At 43.1% G+C, this 16,093-nt stretch overlaps 1 protein-coding gene across 1 annotated transcript; it reads left to right on the top strand.

The window, feature by feature from the left end:
* Positions 1-230: 230 nt before the first annotated feature.
* On the top strand, positions 231-15,886 carry RGR (retinal G protein coupled receptor; the record flags this gene model as incomplete). The annotated part of the gene is made up of 7 exons (XM_083364910.1): positions 231-312; positions 4,907-5,063; positions 7,655-7,776; positions 9,996-10,149; positions 11,820-11,937; positions 15,137-15,250; positions 15,743-15,886. 7 exons carry the CDS (start codon positions 231-233, stop codon positions 15,884-15,886), a joined length of 891 nt encoding a protein of 296 aa, XP_083221036.1.
* Between the last annotated feature and the right edge of the window lie 207 nt (positions 15,887-16,093).

Raw genomic sequence — 16,093 nt, 5'->3', positions numbered from 1 at the left:
CAGTTCCAGGCATGGGAGGGATATGAGGAAGAATTTTGTAAGGATTGTCGGGTCAGGATTAACACACAAAGCTTTTCTGTAATGATTTCCACGTGGCCAGGCCCTTTAAGAAGGTATGATTTGTAGGTGACTGGACAGAAGAAAGAAAATTCAGGACAAAGAATTGACCCAGGGCAGATACTGGAACAGTTAGAAAATCCAGACGTTGGGGGAGGCTTTTCATTGCAAACATGGTTAATTCAGCATATCCTATTCCTGATGATTTTACTGAAACTGAAGTCTTCACCATTGGCACAATCCTGCTGGTTGAAGGTAAGATGTTGTTGTTGTTGTTGTTAGCTGCGAAGTCGTGTCCGACCCATCGTGACCCTATGGACAACGTTCCTCCAGGCCTTCTTGTCCTCTACCATGAAGGTAAGATGGGCGACTTCAAAGAGTCAGAAGACTGTTTCTGTCATTCTCTGCCATTTCGGGTTTTAAGAATGGAACAAAGGAAGAATTTAAGACAGAAATTACTTGCAGGCTTTGACTATCTCTCTTTCCTAAGGATACTTCCAAAGCCTTCTGCTTAAGGACAACCCGGGTGGGTTCTGAGCTTAATTTTAGTACAGCTGTTTAAGGCTCAAAAAACATGTGAGCGAAGTATCGGAAGAAGCATCTCTTCCTGCTCAACGCTGCTCAAAGTATTTGTGAGACGCTGTGTGATATCAATGAAGAGAGGTGTGTTGCTCTTGTTGTAACTCTTCACCATCTCTCCCTCCCATGCGTGCAAATACATTAAAAAGGTAAAGGTAAAGGTTCCCTCGCACATGTGTGCTAGTCGTTTCCGACTCTAGGGATTAGTGCTCATCTCCGTTTCCAAGCCGAAGAGCCAGCGCTTGTCCGAGGACGTCTCCGTGGTCATGTGGCCGGCATGACTAGATGCCAAAGGCGCACGGAACGCTGTTACCTTCCCACCGGAGTGGTCCCTATTTTTCTACTTGCATTTTTAGGTGCTTTCGAACTGCTAGGTTGGCAGAAGCTGGGACGAGTAACAGGCGCTCACTCAGAGTGAGCAAATACATTAAATAGTACTAAATCATACAGTACAGGAGGCTCAACTGTACAATGAACTATTAGGAGAACTAGGTAAGTCTAATCTAATGAAGAGAAAGACTAAGGGTGATATGATAGGTGTCTTGCAGTACTTGAGGGGCTGCAACAGACAAACGGGGCACAACCTGCTCTGCAAAACACCTGGGAACAATACACGAAGCAACAGGTGGAAGATTATCAAAGAAAGAAGCAACTTAGAACTAAGGAGAAATATCCTGACAGTGAGATAAATTAATCAGAAATCCTTTCACTGGAGGTTTTTAAGAAGAGACTGGACAGCCACTTGTCTGAGATGGTATAGGTTCCCCTGCTTGAGCAGGGGGCTGGACTAGAAGACCTGCCACAAAGAAAAGGGAGTCAAGCTCTTCTCCAAAGCACCTGAAGGCAGGACAAGAAGCAATGCATAGAAACTAGTCAAGGAGAAAAGCAACCTAGAACTAAGAAGAAAATTCCTGACAGTGAGAACAGTTATCCAGTGGAAACACCTGCCTCCAGAAGCAGTGAATGCTCCAACACTGGAAGTTTTTAAGAAGAAGCTGGATAGCCATTTGACTGAAATTGTATAGGGTTTCCTGCCTGAGCAGGGGGTTGGACTAGATGACCTCCAAGGTTCCTCCCAATTTTGTTGTTGTTGTTAATTATCATTATTACCTTCAAGGTCCCTTCCAGCTATTCTATTCTATTCTATTCTATTCTATTCTATTCTATTCTATTCTATTCTATTCTATTCTATTCTATTCTATTCTATTCTATTCTATTCTATTCCTATTCTATTCTATTCTATTATATTCTATTCTATTCTATTCTATTCTATTATCTTCTACTCTACTCTACTCTACTCTACTCTACCCTACCCTACCCTACCCTACCCTACCCTACTCTACTCTACTCTATTCTATTCTATTCTATTCTATTCTATTCTATTCTATTCTATTCTATTCTATTCTATTCTATTCTATTCTATTCTATTCTATTTTGTCTTCTACTCTACTCTACTCTACTCTACTCTACTCTACTCTACTCTACTCTACTCTATTCTATTCATAATCCCAACCATGTTATTTCTACTTTCCTTAACAATAATTTTCCTTTCCCTTTGCTAACAAGCAACTTGACCTCTCTACTTCTGCCCAAGCTATTAACGGTGTTCTCTCTGTGAATTCATACAGGAGATATTAAGTGGTGCAGCAACAACAAAAATCCAATTCCTAAGCAGATTTTCCCTGAAGGCAGAGAAAAAGCTACACGAAACAGAAATAGTTCAACTGATGGCGAAGGAATATTAGAGCACTGTTGACTTGTGTTAAAAGCATTTAGAAATAAAGAGATATTTCTGTCTAAGATGTATAAGTCATGAAGGTTATATTTGACCTATCCTGCCTTGTGCCTGTGTATGTTGCATGTAAAATTTATTTGTTTATACTGTATGTTTATTTACCAAAGCTTTATTCCAGTGTATTATCTGAAGATTCATGATGGTCTGTAATGAAAATCTTCTTTGTTCTTTCTATATCTGCATTCAAAGTAGCAGCCTAAACTACTTTGGTGAAATATTCAGAAACAGATTTGAAACCTGCAGCAAGCTACACTAAATCCTAGAAAACATGCTAAACCACAGAACTTTGCATTGTGCTATTCAAAACAGTCCTTTATTCTGAAGCTTGCTTGGAGACAGTCTTCCTTTTGTCTGGCATCTAAATCCTAGAATCACAGGGCTGAAAGGGACCTTGGAGGTCTTCTAGTCCAAACCCCCCCCTCTCCGAAGGGAGCTTTGAAGCCACAATCCTTTGAAAGAGGGAGGGCTGTCAGAGAAATATACACCTCGATAGTAAAGTAAGCAATTCACTCTTGCTATAGTGAGATGCATTATTTTTACTGTTGAGCTGTTAAGGTTTTCAATTTAAAGCTATATATGTAAATTAACATCTGTTCTTTTTTTTAACATAGATATGGCCTTTGTGGTTTATCACTTTCATCTCTTTTGGCTGTTCTAATGCCCTATAAAAGGGGTGTGTGTGTTTTTTTTCTTTTATTTATTTATTTATTTTATTGGATTTGTATACCGCCCTATTCCCATAGGACTCAGGGCGGTTTACAGGGCAGTTAAAACCATGAATACAAAAAATTTAAAACAATTAAAACAATTAAATTAAATTCAAGCCCCAAGAGTAAATCTAAAACCCAGTTAACTTAACAACCCCACAGTCTGGACCAAACAGATCGAAGAGCCAAATTTTCAGGTCCCGGCGAAATGAGCGAAGGTCGGGGGCAGTCCTAGGTTCTGTGGGTAGTTGGTTCCATAGGGCAGGCGCACGCCCTTCCCCTGGGAATAACCCGCCGGCATTCATTAACTGGCGGTACCATGAGAAGGCCCTTCCTGTGAGGGCGCACAGGACGATGGGAAGATGATGCCGGCAGCAGGTGTTCCCTTAGATAGTCCGGACCCAAGCCATTTAACAGAAACGTTGCATTATATATTAGATGCAGTTTTTGAAATTCAGATGGCAACCTTTGGCTGATCTTGTTCATCTCAGAAATTAAGGAAGGTTTTCCTGAATGGGGAAACCACTGAAATTTCAGGCTTGGAAGTCAGAAAATTAATTCCCAAGAGCAGACTTGCCAAACTACTTCTATAAGACTGGCAAGAAAAAACTGCATGGAATCATCCAAAGCTGTGCTTCGTTCACGAAATCTTTCTTTTGAAATCCAAGCTCATGCGCAACAATATTTTAGCCCTAACAAAGGGGGAAAAAATGCTGTTCAATAAACCTAGTGAAACATACAGCTGAGATCTTTTTCACTGACCTTTCTTTTCAAACAAACCACCCACAGATGTGATCAAAGCAGACACGCTTCTACATCCATGTCAGAAATGCCTTTCTGAAATGAAGTGATTCGGTGACTCAACCCCCAGGCAGGCCGTGCTTGCTCCAGATCATCCGAGCTGTGTTTTTTTTCTCTCTTTCTGACATTTTTCTTTTCTTTCGTGAATGATAGACACTGGAGAAGTGAAGACAGATATATAGTTACTGCTACTTCTTTTCAGGAGAGCTAAATTTGGCAACGGCCAAACACTTTAAGAAGGCAATTGTTGTCTTGGGCATTTGAAGAGCAGAAAGGCAAAGAGAGGGGAGGGGGAGGAGGGGGAGGGAGAGAGAGAGAGAGAGAAGAAGAGAGAGAAAGAGGGAGGGAGGGAGGGAGGGAAGAGGGAAAGAGGGAGCGAGAGAGATAAATCAACAGACAAGATACAGTCTAGGTTAGTCTGGTTTTGCAGCTCCAAAGATGTCGGCACCTGACTCTCTTCCGGAAGGATTTACGGAGTTTGAAATGATTAGTTTTGGCACACTGATGCTGGCTGAAGGTAAGGTGGGATGGTTATGCAACCAAGATCAAGCGGGATCAGGTCTTCTCGAAATGGCATTGCTTCAGAAACAAAAATTTTAAAAAAGTTTCAGAAATCTGACAATTGGACTTCACAGAGTTTATAGCAAGGACTTCATCTACCGTAGTAATGCAGCCTGGATCGTTATTATTATTTATTTATTTATTTATTTTTAGAACTTAACCAGATGGAAAATTCATAAGAGGTTCGTTCTGATAGTGACAGAAAAATGCACATTTTCCACGCTGTCTTGCATATTTAATCCGTGTGAGATATCCAAATTGTTTGTTGGGTTTGTTTGTTTTGAATAAATAAAGCTGCAGTGTTTTACAACCTTGGTTGCCATTTGGGTCTGCGGTCGTCAACCTCTTGTAAGGGTCTGAGACAAAATTATAAAGCACAATAAAACGATCCTCTTTCATATTTTAGCTTTGTCTGGATTCTCTCTGAATATGTTGACCATCGTTGCTTTCTGGAAGATCAAGGAGATTCAAACCCCCGGCAACTTTCTGATATTCAACCTCGCCTTGTCTGATTGTGGCATTTCCATCAATGCCTTCATCGCTGCTTTCTCCAGTTTTTTACGGTAAGTTTTATTTACTTGTCCTTCTGCTTAAAAATAGCACTAAAACCTGTGCACCCTCTGGGCATACACTGTCTCCCGACCGATGCTCGCTCAGAAAGCAGAGAAAGCAAAAAGAAGAGAGCTGTGCGCCTTCTGGGCATACACTGTCTCCCAACGGATGCTCACTCAGAAAAGCAGAGAATAATTTTCACTACTTAACATCTCATTCATGGCATGTTTCATGCAAATATAGGTCTTTGGCCATTCTAATTTGAAGATATGTACTTCCTGGATGCGGTGGCTCAGTGGGTTAGGACGCTGAGCTTGTCGATCAGAAGGTCGGCAGTTTGGCGGGTTGAATCCCGAGTGCCACATAACAGAGTGAGCGCCTGTTACTCGTCCCAGCTTCTGCCAACCTAGCAGTTCGAAAGCATGTAAAAATGCAAGTAGAAAAATAGGGACCACTACGGTGGGAACAGTGTTCCGTGTGCCTCTGGCGTCTAGTCATGCCGGCCACATGACCACCGAGACATCCTTGGACAAGCGCTGGCTGTTCGGATTTGAAACGGAGATGAGCATCGACCCCTAGAGTTGGAAACGACTACCACGCATGTGCGGGGGAACCTTTACCTTTACTTCCTGTCTGACGTAGAAGGCAGTAAGGAAGACCAGAGTAGAGCAGTTCTATTGCCAGGCAGAATTGACAAGGAGGAGTCACCACCCAAAAGGGCTTGGTTTAGTCTTAAAAATGCTAAGCACTGGTTAATATGTGGGTGGGAGACCACCAAAAAGCACGGTTGAAGTGGTAAAACCAAAATATACCCAGAGAAGGCAAAAAGTGAATAATCTCAGTGTTGAAATGAGAAGGGGGGAAAAATAGAAGAAGAAAAAATATCGACAGTAATGGAATATGCCTCAAGAGAGTCATGTTCTAAAGGTAAATGTAAAGGTTCCCCCGCACATGTGTGCTAGTCGTTTCCGACTCTAGGGGCCGGTGCTCATCCCCGTTTCAAAGCTGAAGAGCCAGCACTTGTCCAGGGACATCTCCGTGGTCATGTGGCCGGCATGACTAGACGCCAAAGGTGCACAGAACGCTGTTACCTTCCCACTGGAAGGTACTTGCATTTTTACATTGCATTTCGAACTGCTAGGTTGGCAGAAGCTGGGATGAGTAACAGGTGCTCACTCTGTTAAGCGGCACTCGGGATTCGACCCGCCAAACTGCCGACCTTCTGATCGACGAGCTCAGCGTCCTAACCCACTGAGCCACCGCGTCCATGTTCTACCCAACACTAAAATCACGTGAAGTATGAGTACCGCTTTATAAAGCCTTAGTAAGGCCACAGCTGGAATAATGATATCCAGGTTTGATCACCACATTACAAAAAAGGTGTTGAGACTTTGGAAAAAGTGCAGAGAAGAGCAACTAAGATGATTGAAGGCTTTGGGATTAAAACATGTGAAGAACAGTTGCAGGATTTGGGTTTGGCCAGTCTAGAGAAAAGAAGGACTGGGGGTAGATGATATCAGTATTCCAGTATTTAAGAGGATTCTTCCTCACAAAGATGAGGAAGCCAACTTATTCTCCAAAGCAACAGAGGGCAGGACAAGAAACAATGGATGGAAGCTAATCAAGGAGAGAAGCAACCTAGAACTAAGGAGAAACTTCCTAACAGTGAGGACAATTAACTAGTTAGAACAGCTTGCCTCCAGAAGTTGTGGGTGCTTCTTTACTGGAGGTTTTTAAGAAGAGACTGGACAACCACTTGTCTGAAATGGTATAGGGTCTCCTGCTTGAGTAGGAGGTTAAACTAGAAGACTTCCAAGGTCCTTTACAGCTCTATTCTGATTGATCTCCTTCAATAAGAGCCTTGGTGGAGCAGTGGGCGAATGCCTCCTTAAGTAACACCAGCTGCCTGCCATTAGTGCAGGTTCGAGTCCCACCAGGCTCAAGGTTAACTCAGCCTTCCATCCTTCCGAGGTAGGTAAAATGAGGACCCAGATTGTTGGGGGCAATTAAGCTGACTTTGTAATAATGCCGCTTGGGGGGGTGTGTGAAAGCCCTAACAAGCAGGCATATACATAGAATGAAGGCTACTGCTAAGCTTGTAAGCCGCCCTGAGTCTTCGGAGAAGGGCGGGATATAAATGGAATTAAAATAAAAATAAATAAATAAATAGCACATTCAGACATTCAAACGTGGCTCATGGAAAGTAAACAAAACTAGCAGGAATCGGCATTTGCAAAGGAGAAGCTGGAGGCAGCGAAAAGAGTAAGGGCCCCTTTCTTGTGAAGCTGCCTTACATGTCTCAGGTTAGGAGGCATCTCAGAACCTTCCAACAAAGGAGCTTTGACTTTGTTTCTTGCGTCCCATGCTTCCTCGCGCTCAGAAAGAGAGAGAAACATGACCCACTTTCACATTACCTTATATAATTCATGACTCTCTTTGTTTTAGCAGCGCGAGCTGTGAATTTTGAATGCTGTCATCTGAAAGTCATCCGACATGGCCAGAAGGAATCTTTAGAGTGTCCATTTTGCTAACATTTAAGAAAACAACTGCTCAAGTCCTTCTTCTGACATGTTTTCCCACCGTGTCATTGCTTCCTTTTCAGATATTGGCCCTATGGCTCTGACGGATGCCAAATTCATGGGTTTCAAGGATTTTTAACGGCCCTAACAAGCATTAACTGTGCAGCTGCAATTGCGTGGGACCGATATCATCAGTATTGCTCCAGTAAGTCCTCTGGGTGGTTGTTGTTGTTTTTTAAATGTATTAGTTGCATAATGGAGGGATAGTTTGACATACAGAAAATGAGAACTGTGGCCAAAAGGCACCCATACATTAAAAGAATAGAATAGAATAGAATAGAATAGAATAGAATAGAATAGAATAGAATAGAATAGAATAGAATAGAATAGAATAGAATAGAATAGAATAGAATAGAATAGAATAGAATAGAATAGAATAGAATAGAATAGAATAGAACAGAACAGAACAGAACAGAACAGAGTAGAGTAGAGTAGAGTAGAGTAGAGTAGAGTAGAGTAGAGTAGAGTAGAGTAGAGTAGAGTAGAGGAATAGGAATAGGAATAGGAATAGGATAGAATAGAGTAGAGTAGAGTAGAGTAGAGTAGAGTAGAGTAGAGTAGAGTAGAGTAGAGTAGAGTAGAGTAGAGTAGAGGAATAGGAATAGGAATAGGAATAGGATAGAATAGAATAGAATAGAATAGAATAGAATAGAATAGAATAGAATAGAATAGAATAGAATAGAATAGAATAGAATAGAATAGAATAGAATAGAATAGAATAGAATAGAATAGAGCTGGAAGGGACCTTGGAGGTCTTCTAGTCCAGCCCCCTGCTCAGGCAGGAGAACCTCTACCATCTCAGATAAGTGACTGTCTAGTCTAGCCTCTTCTTAAAAAGTTCAAGTGGTGGAGTGCCCACAATTTCTGAATCTGGAAGGATGACCAAACAGTAATTTAAAAATAAGACTTCTCAGACTTTTAAGGAGGGAATCTTGAAAGGAAACTTCAAGATGGTATTTCTCAACCACTTTGATATGTGGAATTCCTCTCAGAATTCTGTCAGAGGGGGAATTCTGGGAGTTGAAGTCCACCCATCTTAAAGTTGCCATGGTGGAGAAGCACCGCTTTAGCATGTAGTAATGAAAATCATTTGCCGTATCATTACTTTGTTATGCCGTTAGGTTGCAGGCCTCGTTTTATAACAACAACAATAATAATCACAGTCAGTCAGATGTTCAGACTGGGTTTGGCATTTTTGTCTACCTATTGAGTCCTTACCAAGGATGTGGGATAGGCAGATGTGGATATTTGATGATATTACAGATATCGTCTCAGGATGGAAGCAGTTCCCAGTAAGGCTGCCTTTTGCAATTGACTAATGGCGAATTTTTCAATGCCGATGATGGTGTCCAAGTGGTGCTCCAGTTGTTTTGGAATTGCACCCAAGGCGCCTGTTACTATTGGTAATAGTATTGCCTTTGCCAAAGTCATTCTATTATTATTATTATTATTATTATTATTATTATTATTATTATTATTATTATTATTATTATTATTATTATTATTATTATATCCTGGGTTGTATAAACAAAGGCATAGAATCAAGATCACGCGAGGTATTGATACCGCTTTACGTATAAAACCCTAGTAAGACCACACCTGGAATTCTGCAGCCAATTTTGGTCACCATGTCACAAAAAAGATGTCGAGAGTTTGGAAAAATTTCAGAGAAGAGCAACTAAGATGATCAAAGGCCTGGAGGCTAAAACATAGCAAGAGAGGGCTGCTGGACCTGGGTTTGGCTAGTGTAAAGAAAAGAAGAAATAGGGAAGACATGATAGCAGTATTCCAGTATTTGAGGGGCTGCCACAAAGAAGGCTTCGGGGGTTCACAAGAGAACTTGAAGTTCTTCTCTCCCAATTTGCAGCTCTGGTCTACTCTACTCTTGAGGGAAATCTGAAGAGGTTGCCCTTCCATCCTGCACTGTAATCCCACTGAAAGTTGGTTGAATATCCAGTTTGAGAATCCAACTAAAACTCCAGATTAATTCTGCTTCCAGAATTCTTTCTGGTTATTGAATACACTGCATGGCTTTGTCAAAGCAAAACTAACTCTGAGGTTCCCACCCCAATTCATAGACTTCAACAACAGTTTTCCCAGACAAACCCCCAATGTCTTACACAATCGATATCAACAAGTCCACTTCGTTATGGGAACCGTCTGCTTCAAACCCACACTTGTTCTGGTATCCTTGACAAGGCTTCAGGCTCCCACGGTCTGCAGCTGAATCAAAGTTTGATTTCTCCATTTACCCACTTGAAAGTAACACCTCTGCCTTTCTCCCTTTTTCTAAAGGCAAAGTCGAAATGCAGAGGCAAGTAGCTGCCAATGTTTCATCCCTGACACTTCAATTTTCTCTTGTAGGACGAAAATTACAGTGGAATTCTGTGTTCTTCATGGGGCTGTTTGCTTGGTGTTTCGCTGGCTTTTGGTCCGCAATGCCCCTTTTGGGATGGGGGGCGTATGATTATGAGCCTCTGAGGACCTGTTGCACTTTGGACTACACCAAAGGAGACAGGTAAGTCCTCCTGAGACCTAATTATAGATTCAGGTACTCTTTGGGATGGGAGGTTGAACCAGCTCAAATGAAAAACCAGTTCTTATGCTCTTTCTACCCTTTTCGCTAGAAGATTCTTCTCATGACAAGGCGAGTTGGATTATGTGTTTTAACGGTAGAGTCAATGCGGGGCTAATAACTCCTACGCATTTCATGGAACATTTTCCATTCCTATATATTCTTTCTGTCCTCACATCGCCTGCCATGAACAGTCTTTGGGTCACATAATTTTTTCTTAGGGCAAAATAGTCACTGGGAGTTTCTAACTGATGCTGCTCCAGCGAAGTTTCCATTTTTTTTAAAGTAGTAACTGCGAGAGGGATCTCGGAGTCTTAGTAGACAATCACTTCAATATGAGCCAGCATTGTGCTGCAGGTGCCAAAAAAGCCAATGCAGTTAGGCTACATTAACAAAGGGATAGAATCAAGATCACATGAAGTGTTAATACCTCTTTATAATGCCTTGGTAAAGCCACACTTGGCATACTGCATCCAGTTCTGGTCATCACAATATAAAAAAAATATGTCGAGACTCTAGAAAGAGTGCAGAGAAGAGCAGCAAAGATGATTAAGGGACCGAGAGGCTAAAACATATGATGAACGGTTGCAGGAATTGGGTATGTCTAGTCTAGTGAAAAGAAGGACTAGGGATGACATGATAGCAGTCTTCCAATATCTAAGGGGCTGCCACAAAGAAGAGGGAGTCAACTTATTTTCCAAAGGCAGGACAAGAAGCAATGGATGGAAACTGAAATCCAGCCTAGAAATAAGAAGAAATTTCCTGACACTCAGTTAATCAGTGGAACAACTTGGCTCCGGAAGATGTGGGTGCTCCAATACTGGAGGTTTTTAAGAAGAGATTGGACAACCATTTATCTGAAATGGTATCAGTCTCCTGATTGAGTAGGGGGTTAGACAAGTAAATGTCCAAGGTCCCTTCCAACTGTTATTCTCTTGAAAGAATAAGACCAGCCCTTTGCCTTCACCATTTCAATCGATGGCTATGCGTCACCTCGATGGTAGTTGGGAAGAACATCTTCTTTGCAATCAACTGCTATGGACCTCACGGTGCTGTTCCCTACCTCAGAAGCCAACATGGCAAGTGATCTGGATAACCTAACTTGAAGGGCTAACCACCAGTTTGACATCCTTTGTATCTTCTAGATGATAAGAACTCGATAGCCGAAGGCTCTTTTCCTGCCCATTTCCACTTAAGAGGCAGAGACACAATGAAGCAGATGAGTGCTTCTCAAATTTTTCTTTACCGCAGACCCCCCTTTTAGATACCTTTGGTGGCCAAGGACCATGAGCACGGAACCCCAAAACTTAAGATTTAAACCATAACATTTCTTCAGGCCTTTGCAGGCCCCCTGTGATGATATCACAGACACACACACCCCAGGGGTCTGCGGACCACAGGCTGAGAATCATCAATCAGGGTTTGGCACCCTACAAGGAAGCTTTTCATCAAATCATTTGATCCAGCTTTCATTCACCACAGCCCTCAATGTCAGGTGGAAGTTTTAGTCTTTTGGTATCTGTTTTATGGAGATATTCTGATCGTTGACTACATCAGCTTTCATGCAATAGAATAATTCGCCATTAACTGTTTTTCTTTCTCCCCACCCCCAGAAATTACATCACATTTCTTATTCCTCTGGTGCTATTCAATTTTGTGATCCCGATTTTCATCGTATTAATGTCCTATCAATCCATTGATAACAAATTCAGGAAAACATCACAGCTGAAGGTAAGAAAACATCCTAACGTGGAATTGTTTCCAGCGAAACAAAGCTAGGTTGTTTTTGTTTTTTTCCAACTTGAGTTTTCTGACTTTCGGGGTGTTTATATACTGTCAATCCTGTACAATATGGTGTTTTCAGTTATATTGAGCATAAGGAGACAGTAATGCAATTGGTTTTATCCTTATTGAGAATTGTCAGAAGTAGGCAGATGGAGGCAAATCTAGACAGCACACTAAAAAGCAGAGACCTCACCCTGTCAACAAAAGTGCGTATATTCAAGGCTATGGTCTTCCCAGTTGCAATGTATGGCAGTGAAAGTTGGACCATAAGAAAGGCTGAGCGCCAAAGAATTGAGGCCTTTGAGCTATAGTGCTGGAGAAGACTCCTGTGAGTCCCTTGGACTGCAAGGCGATCAAACCGGTCAGTCCTAGAAGAGATCAACCCTAACTGCTCTTTGGAAGGCCAGATCCTGAAGCTAAAACTCAAATACTTTGGCCACCTAATGAGAAGGAAGGACTCACTGGAGAAGAGCCTAATGCTGGGAAAGATCGAGGGCAAGAGTAGAAAGGGACGACAGAGAATGAGGTGGCTGGATGGAGTCACTGAAGCAGTAGGCCTGAGCTTAAATGGACTCCAGAAGATGGTAGAGGACAGGAAGGCCTGGAGGAATGTTGTCCATAGGGTCGCGATGGGTCGGACACGACTTCGCAGCTAACAACAACAACAACAACAAGGCAGATGGATCCTGTTCTATAAGTCTATGGAGATTCTCAGTCACCTAGGTCATGGTTATGCCAAAGATGCTTTTTCACGAGGCAGTTGGACTGTCTTGTTTTTCTTTGAAGACGTTTCGCTTCTCATCCAACAAGCTTCTTCAGCTCTGACTGGATGGTGGGGAATGGAAGGATTTGTACTCCTTGCAGACCGCTGGCCATTTACACTAAAAGAGGGGTGTCAAACTGTCGGCCCAGGGGCCAGACACATCATGACGAAACCACACCCACCCCATTGCCGACAATGGGGAAAAAGTTCAGATACGTCGCGCGATGTCAGGAGTTTGACAGGTCTGCTCTAAAATAATGCAGATGACCTGCTGCCTACAAGGAGTATACATCTTTCCACTTCCCCACCATCCAGTCAGAGCTGAAGAAGCTTCTTGGTTGAGATGCGAAACGTCTTCAAAGAAAAGGCATCTTCGTGAAAAGGCATCTTTGGGATCCTATGCTATAGGAGCTCTATGGAGATTCTCAATTATCCAGGTCAGGGTTGTGCCAAAGGCACTTTTCCAAAAGAGAACTGGACTTTCTCGGACTTTTTTTCCTCAAAAACCTTTTGCTTCTCATCCAGAGAACTGGAAAGTCCAGTTGCCTTTTGGAAAAGGCACTTTGGGGATATTCTGTGGGATCCAAATGTTCTATGAGGAATTGATTTGGTAGACCATTGAACTGGACCTTGAACTTTAAATGAGCATTTGTGTTAAATTAACTTGAGGAGCTACTGAGGACCTGATGCTCAGCCACACTAAAATGAGTACAAAAATGAATACAAAAATGAGTTTTTTGAAGATCAAGAACTTTGCTCTTCAGATACGATGATATGGGTTTTTATAACCCAGTAGGGCAGACATGTCAAACACAAGGCCCGGGGGCCAAATCCAGCCCACGAAGTGGTTTCATGCAGCCCATGAAGCCAACCTGTAAACAGTGAGGGAACGGCCCCCACTGCCTTGGCCCTGGCCCAGAGACCCTCCTTCTGCCAGAGACCCTCAGATCTGTCCCACTCCTGCCCAGGCCCCCATAGGCACCCTTGATGCCAACGATGTAGAGCTGGCCACGCCCACCCAGTAGGCCATATGCACTCTAGCCACGCCCACCCAGTAGGCCATACACACTCTAGCCACGCCCACCCAGTAGTCCATATGCACTCTAGCCACGTCCACCCAGCAGGCCACGCCCACCCTGGCCACACCCACCCGGCCCCTTGAGGGCAACCGCAATGCTGATGCGGCCCTCAATGAAATTGAGTTTGACACCCCTGCAGTAGGGCATCTATGAGCAGGCTGGACAGGATATGATAATGGAAGAGACACCAGTCTGTTTTGGAAAGCCCTGGAAAGAGAGATTCATGTGTCCCAACTTAAAGTCTTAGCAAAAAAAATATGTTTAAAATATACTGGTGGAAAAGGGTAAGACCATGGCAGAGTGAATGAAGGAAGCTGTTGTGATTCAGGGTCAGCCTGTGGGTTCGGCAGTTGGGTCGGACGACTCAGAGGAGGAGGAGGGGGGTGTTGAAGAGCTTGCTGAGGGGGTTGAAGATCTTGCTGATGAGAGCCCTCAGCCAGGCCCCTCCCACTTGGTCACCACGGAGACCCAGCTGTGTGAGCCTGACAGCGTGGATGAAGATGACCCACAGCTGGCCCTGTTCAAGGACGCCCGACGCAGGAGGCAGTCAATCAGGAGTAAACAGAGGAAGGCAATGGGGCTCCTCGGAAGGAGGCAGAGAGAAGCCACGCCCTGAACTGTATTTAAGGGGAATGTGTGGGAGGGCTGGTTTGCTGAAGGCAACCGCTTGGATTGTTCCTGCTTCTTAGCTCGTGTTTTATGGTTGGTGTCTTGTCTTGCTCTGTTTTATGTGAATAAATTTGGCAGGCTTTATTCCAGCCTCTTGCCGTTTGTAAAGGGGTTGTCCCTGCTTTTGCTGCGGGGCCGGTAGCAGGCTGGTACAGAACAGAAGCCAGGCTGTGTAGCTAGAGAAAGTACTTTTGAGAAAGTGTTTTTCTGTCTTAAATGATGAGTCATTTATGGCCAATGTGGTAGAGGGAGCAATGTCAGTTTGAAGGTCTTGAGAACTTCAGTTTACCAGTCACTAGGGTGGGAGATCAGATACATCCCACCCACAGTACTTTCCCTTTCTATACACATATTATTGACTTTCTTCAGGGGGAAAGTTCTGAAGTGAAGAGTGTCAAACACACACACACACACACACACACACGCACACACACGTATAATAAATTTCAAAAAAATGGCACCCATAGGAAGAATTAGGACTTTTCTTAACTCTTCAGAACTGGGAGGGCAACCACAAGAGCTTTCAGTGACAATCCATCTAAAAAAACCCCAATTTGCTTTTTTTTATATCTGACTCAATTTTTTTAGGTTGACCACAGTTCATAGACTACTCTACTCTTTCTTCTTTTCCCAGTTTAATACTGGTTTACCAGTGAAATCTTTGGTCTTTTGCTGGGGTCCATACTCAATTTTAAGTATGTATGCTGCAGTTGAAAATGTGGCACTCGTTTCTCCCAAAATCCTAATGGTAAGTAAGAAAACATATTATTTATTTCTAACATGACCTGCTTCTCCATCTCTTTATAGCATCCTCTCAGCCCACCTTGGAAATGTCTTTTTTCTGGGGTTTTACTGAAGAGTTAGAAGTCAAAGGGGCTGAAGACGGTGCCTGGAGAAGAAGGAGGGCTGCCAGACCTGCAGTTTTGATATGAAATTGATGATGATGATGATGATGATGAGGAGGAGGAGGAGGAGGAGGAGGAGGAACAGGAGGAGGATCAGGAGGATGACCAGGATGATCGTGATAATGGTGATGCTGATGATGAGGATGATTGATGAGGATGATTGATGAAGTTGATTGATGAGGAGGACGGTGAGGAGGGTGGTGAGGAGGAGTAGGGTGGTGGTGGTGAGGATGATAATGGTGATGATGGTGATTGATGAGGAGGAGGAAGATGGTGAGGATGATGATGATGATGATGATGATGATGATGATGATGATGATGTGACTTTCTCACAGATTCCTGCTCTTGTTGCCAAGACTTCACCAACCGTGAATGCCATCATTTACGTCTTGGGCAATGAGAACTTCCGAGGAGGACTGTGGCAGTTTCTCACAGGAGAAAAAATGGAGAAACCCAAAACTGATGACAAAATGAATTAATCCATGTTCTGCACGTGGATCGGAGGTGTGGAGGTGAGGCCCGACCTTCAAAATGTCACATGTGACAAAGAGAGCTAGATGCCTCAACTTCCTAAGGAGAGGCAGAATTGGCTACTGCTCCCTTCGGTGTTTCAAATATGGGTTTCTTGCTACATAATGTGTCACGTGATCCTTCACTGAGAACCCCCCCCCAATGCAGGTAGTCCT

Source organism: Vipera ursinii, assembly GCF_947247035.1.
Source record: "Vipera ursinii genome assembly, chromosome: 5".
Lineage (NCBI taxonomy): Eukaryota > Metazoa > Chordata > Lepidosauria > Squamata > Viperidae > Vipera > Vipera ursinii.
This window is presented reverse-complemented; position numbering and strand designations above follow the sequence as displayed.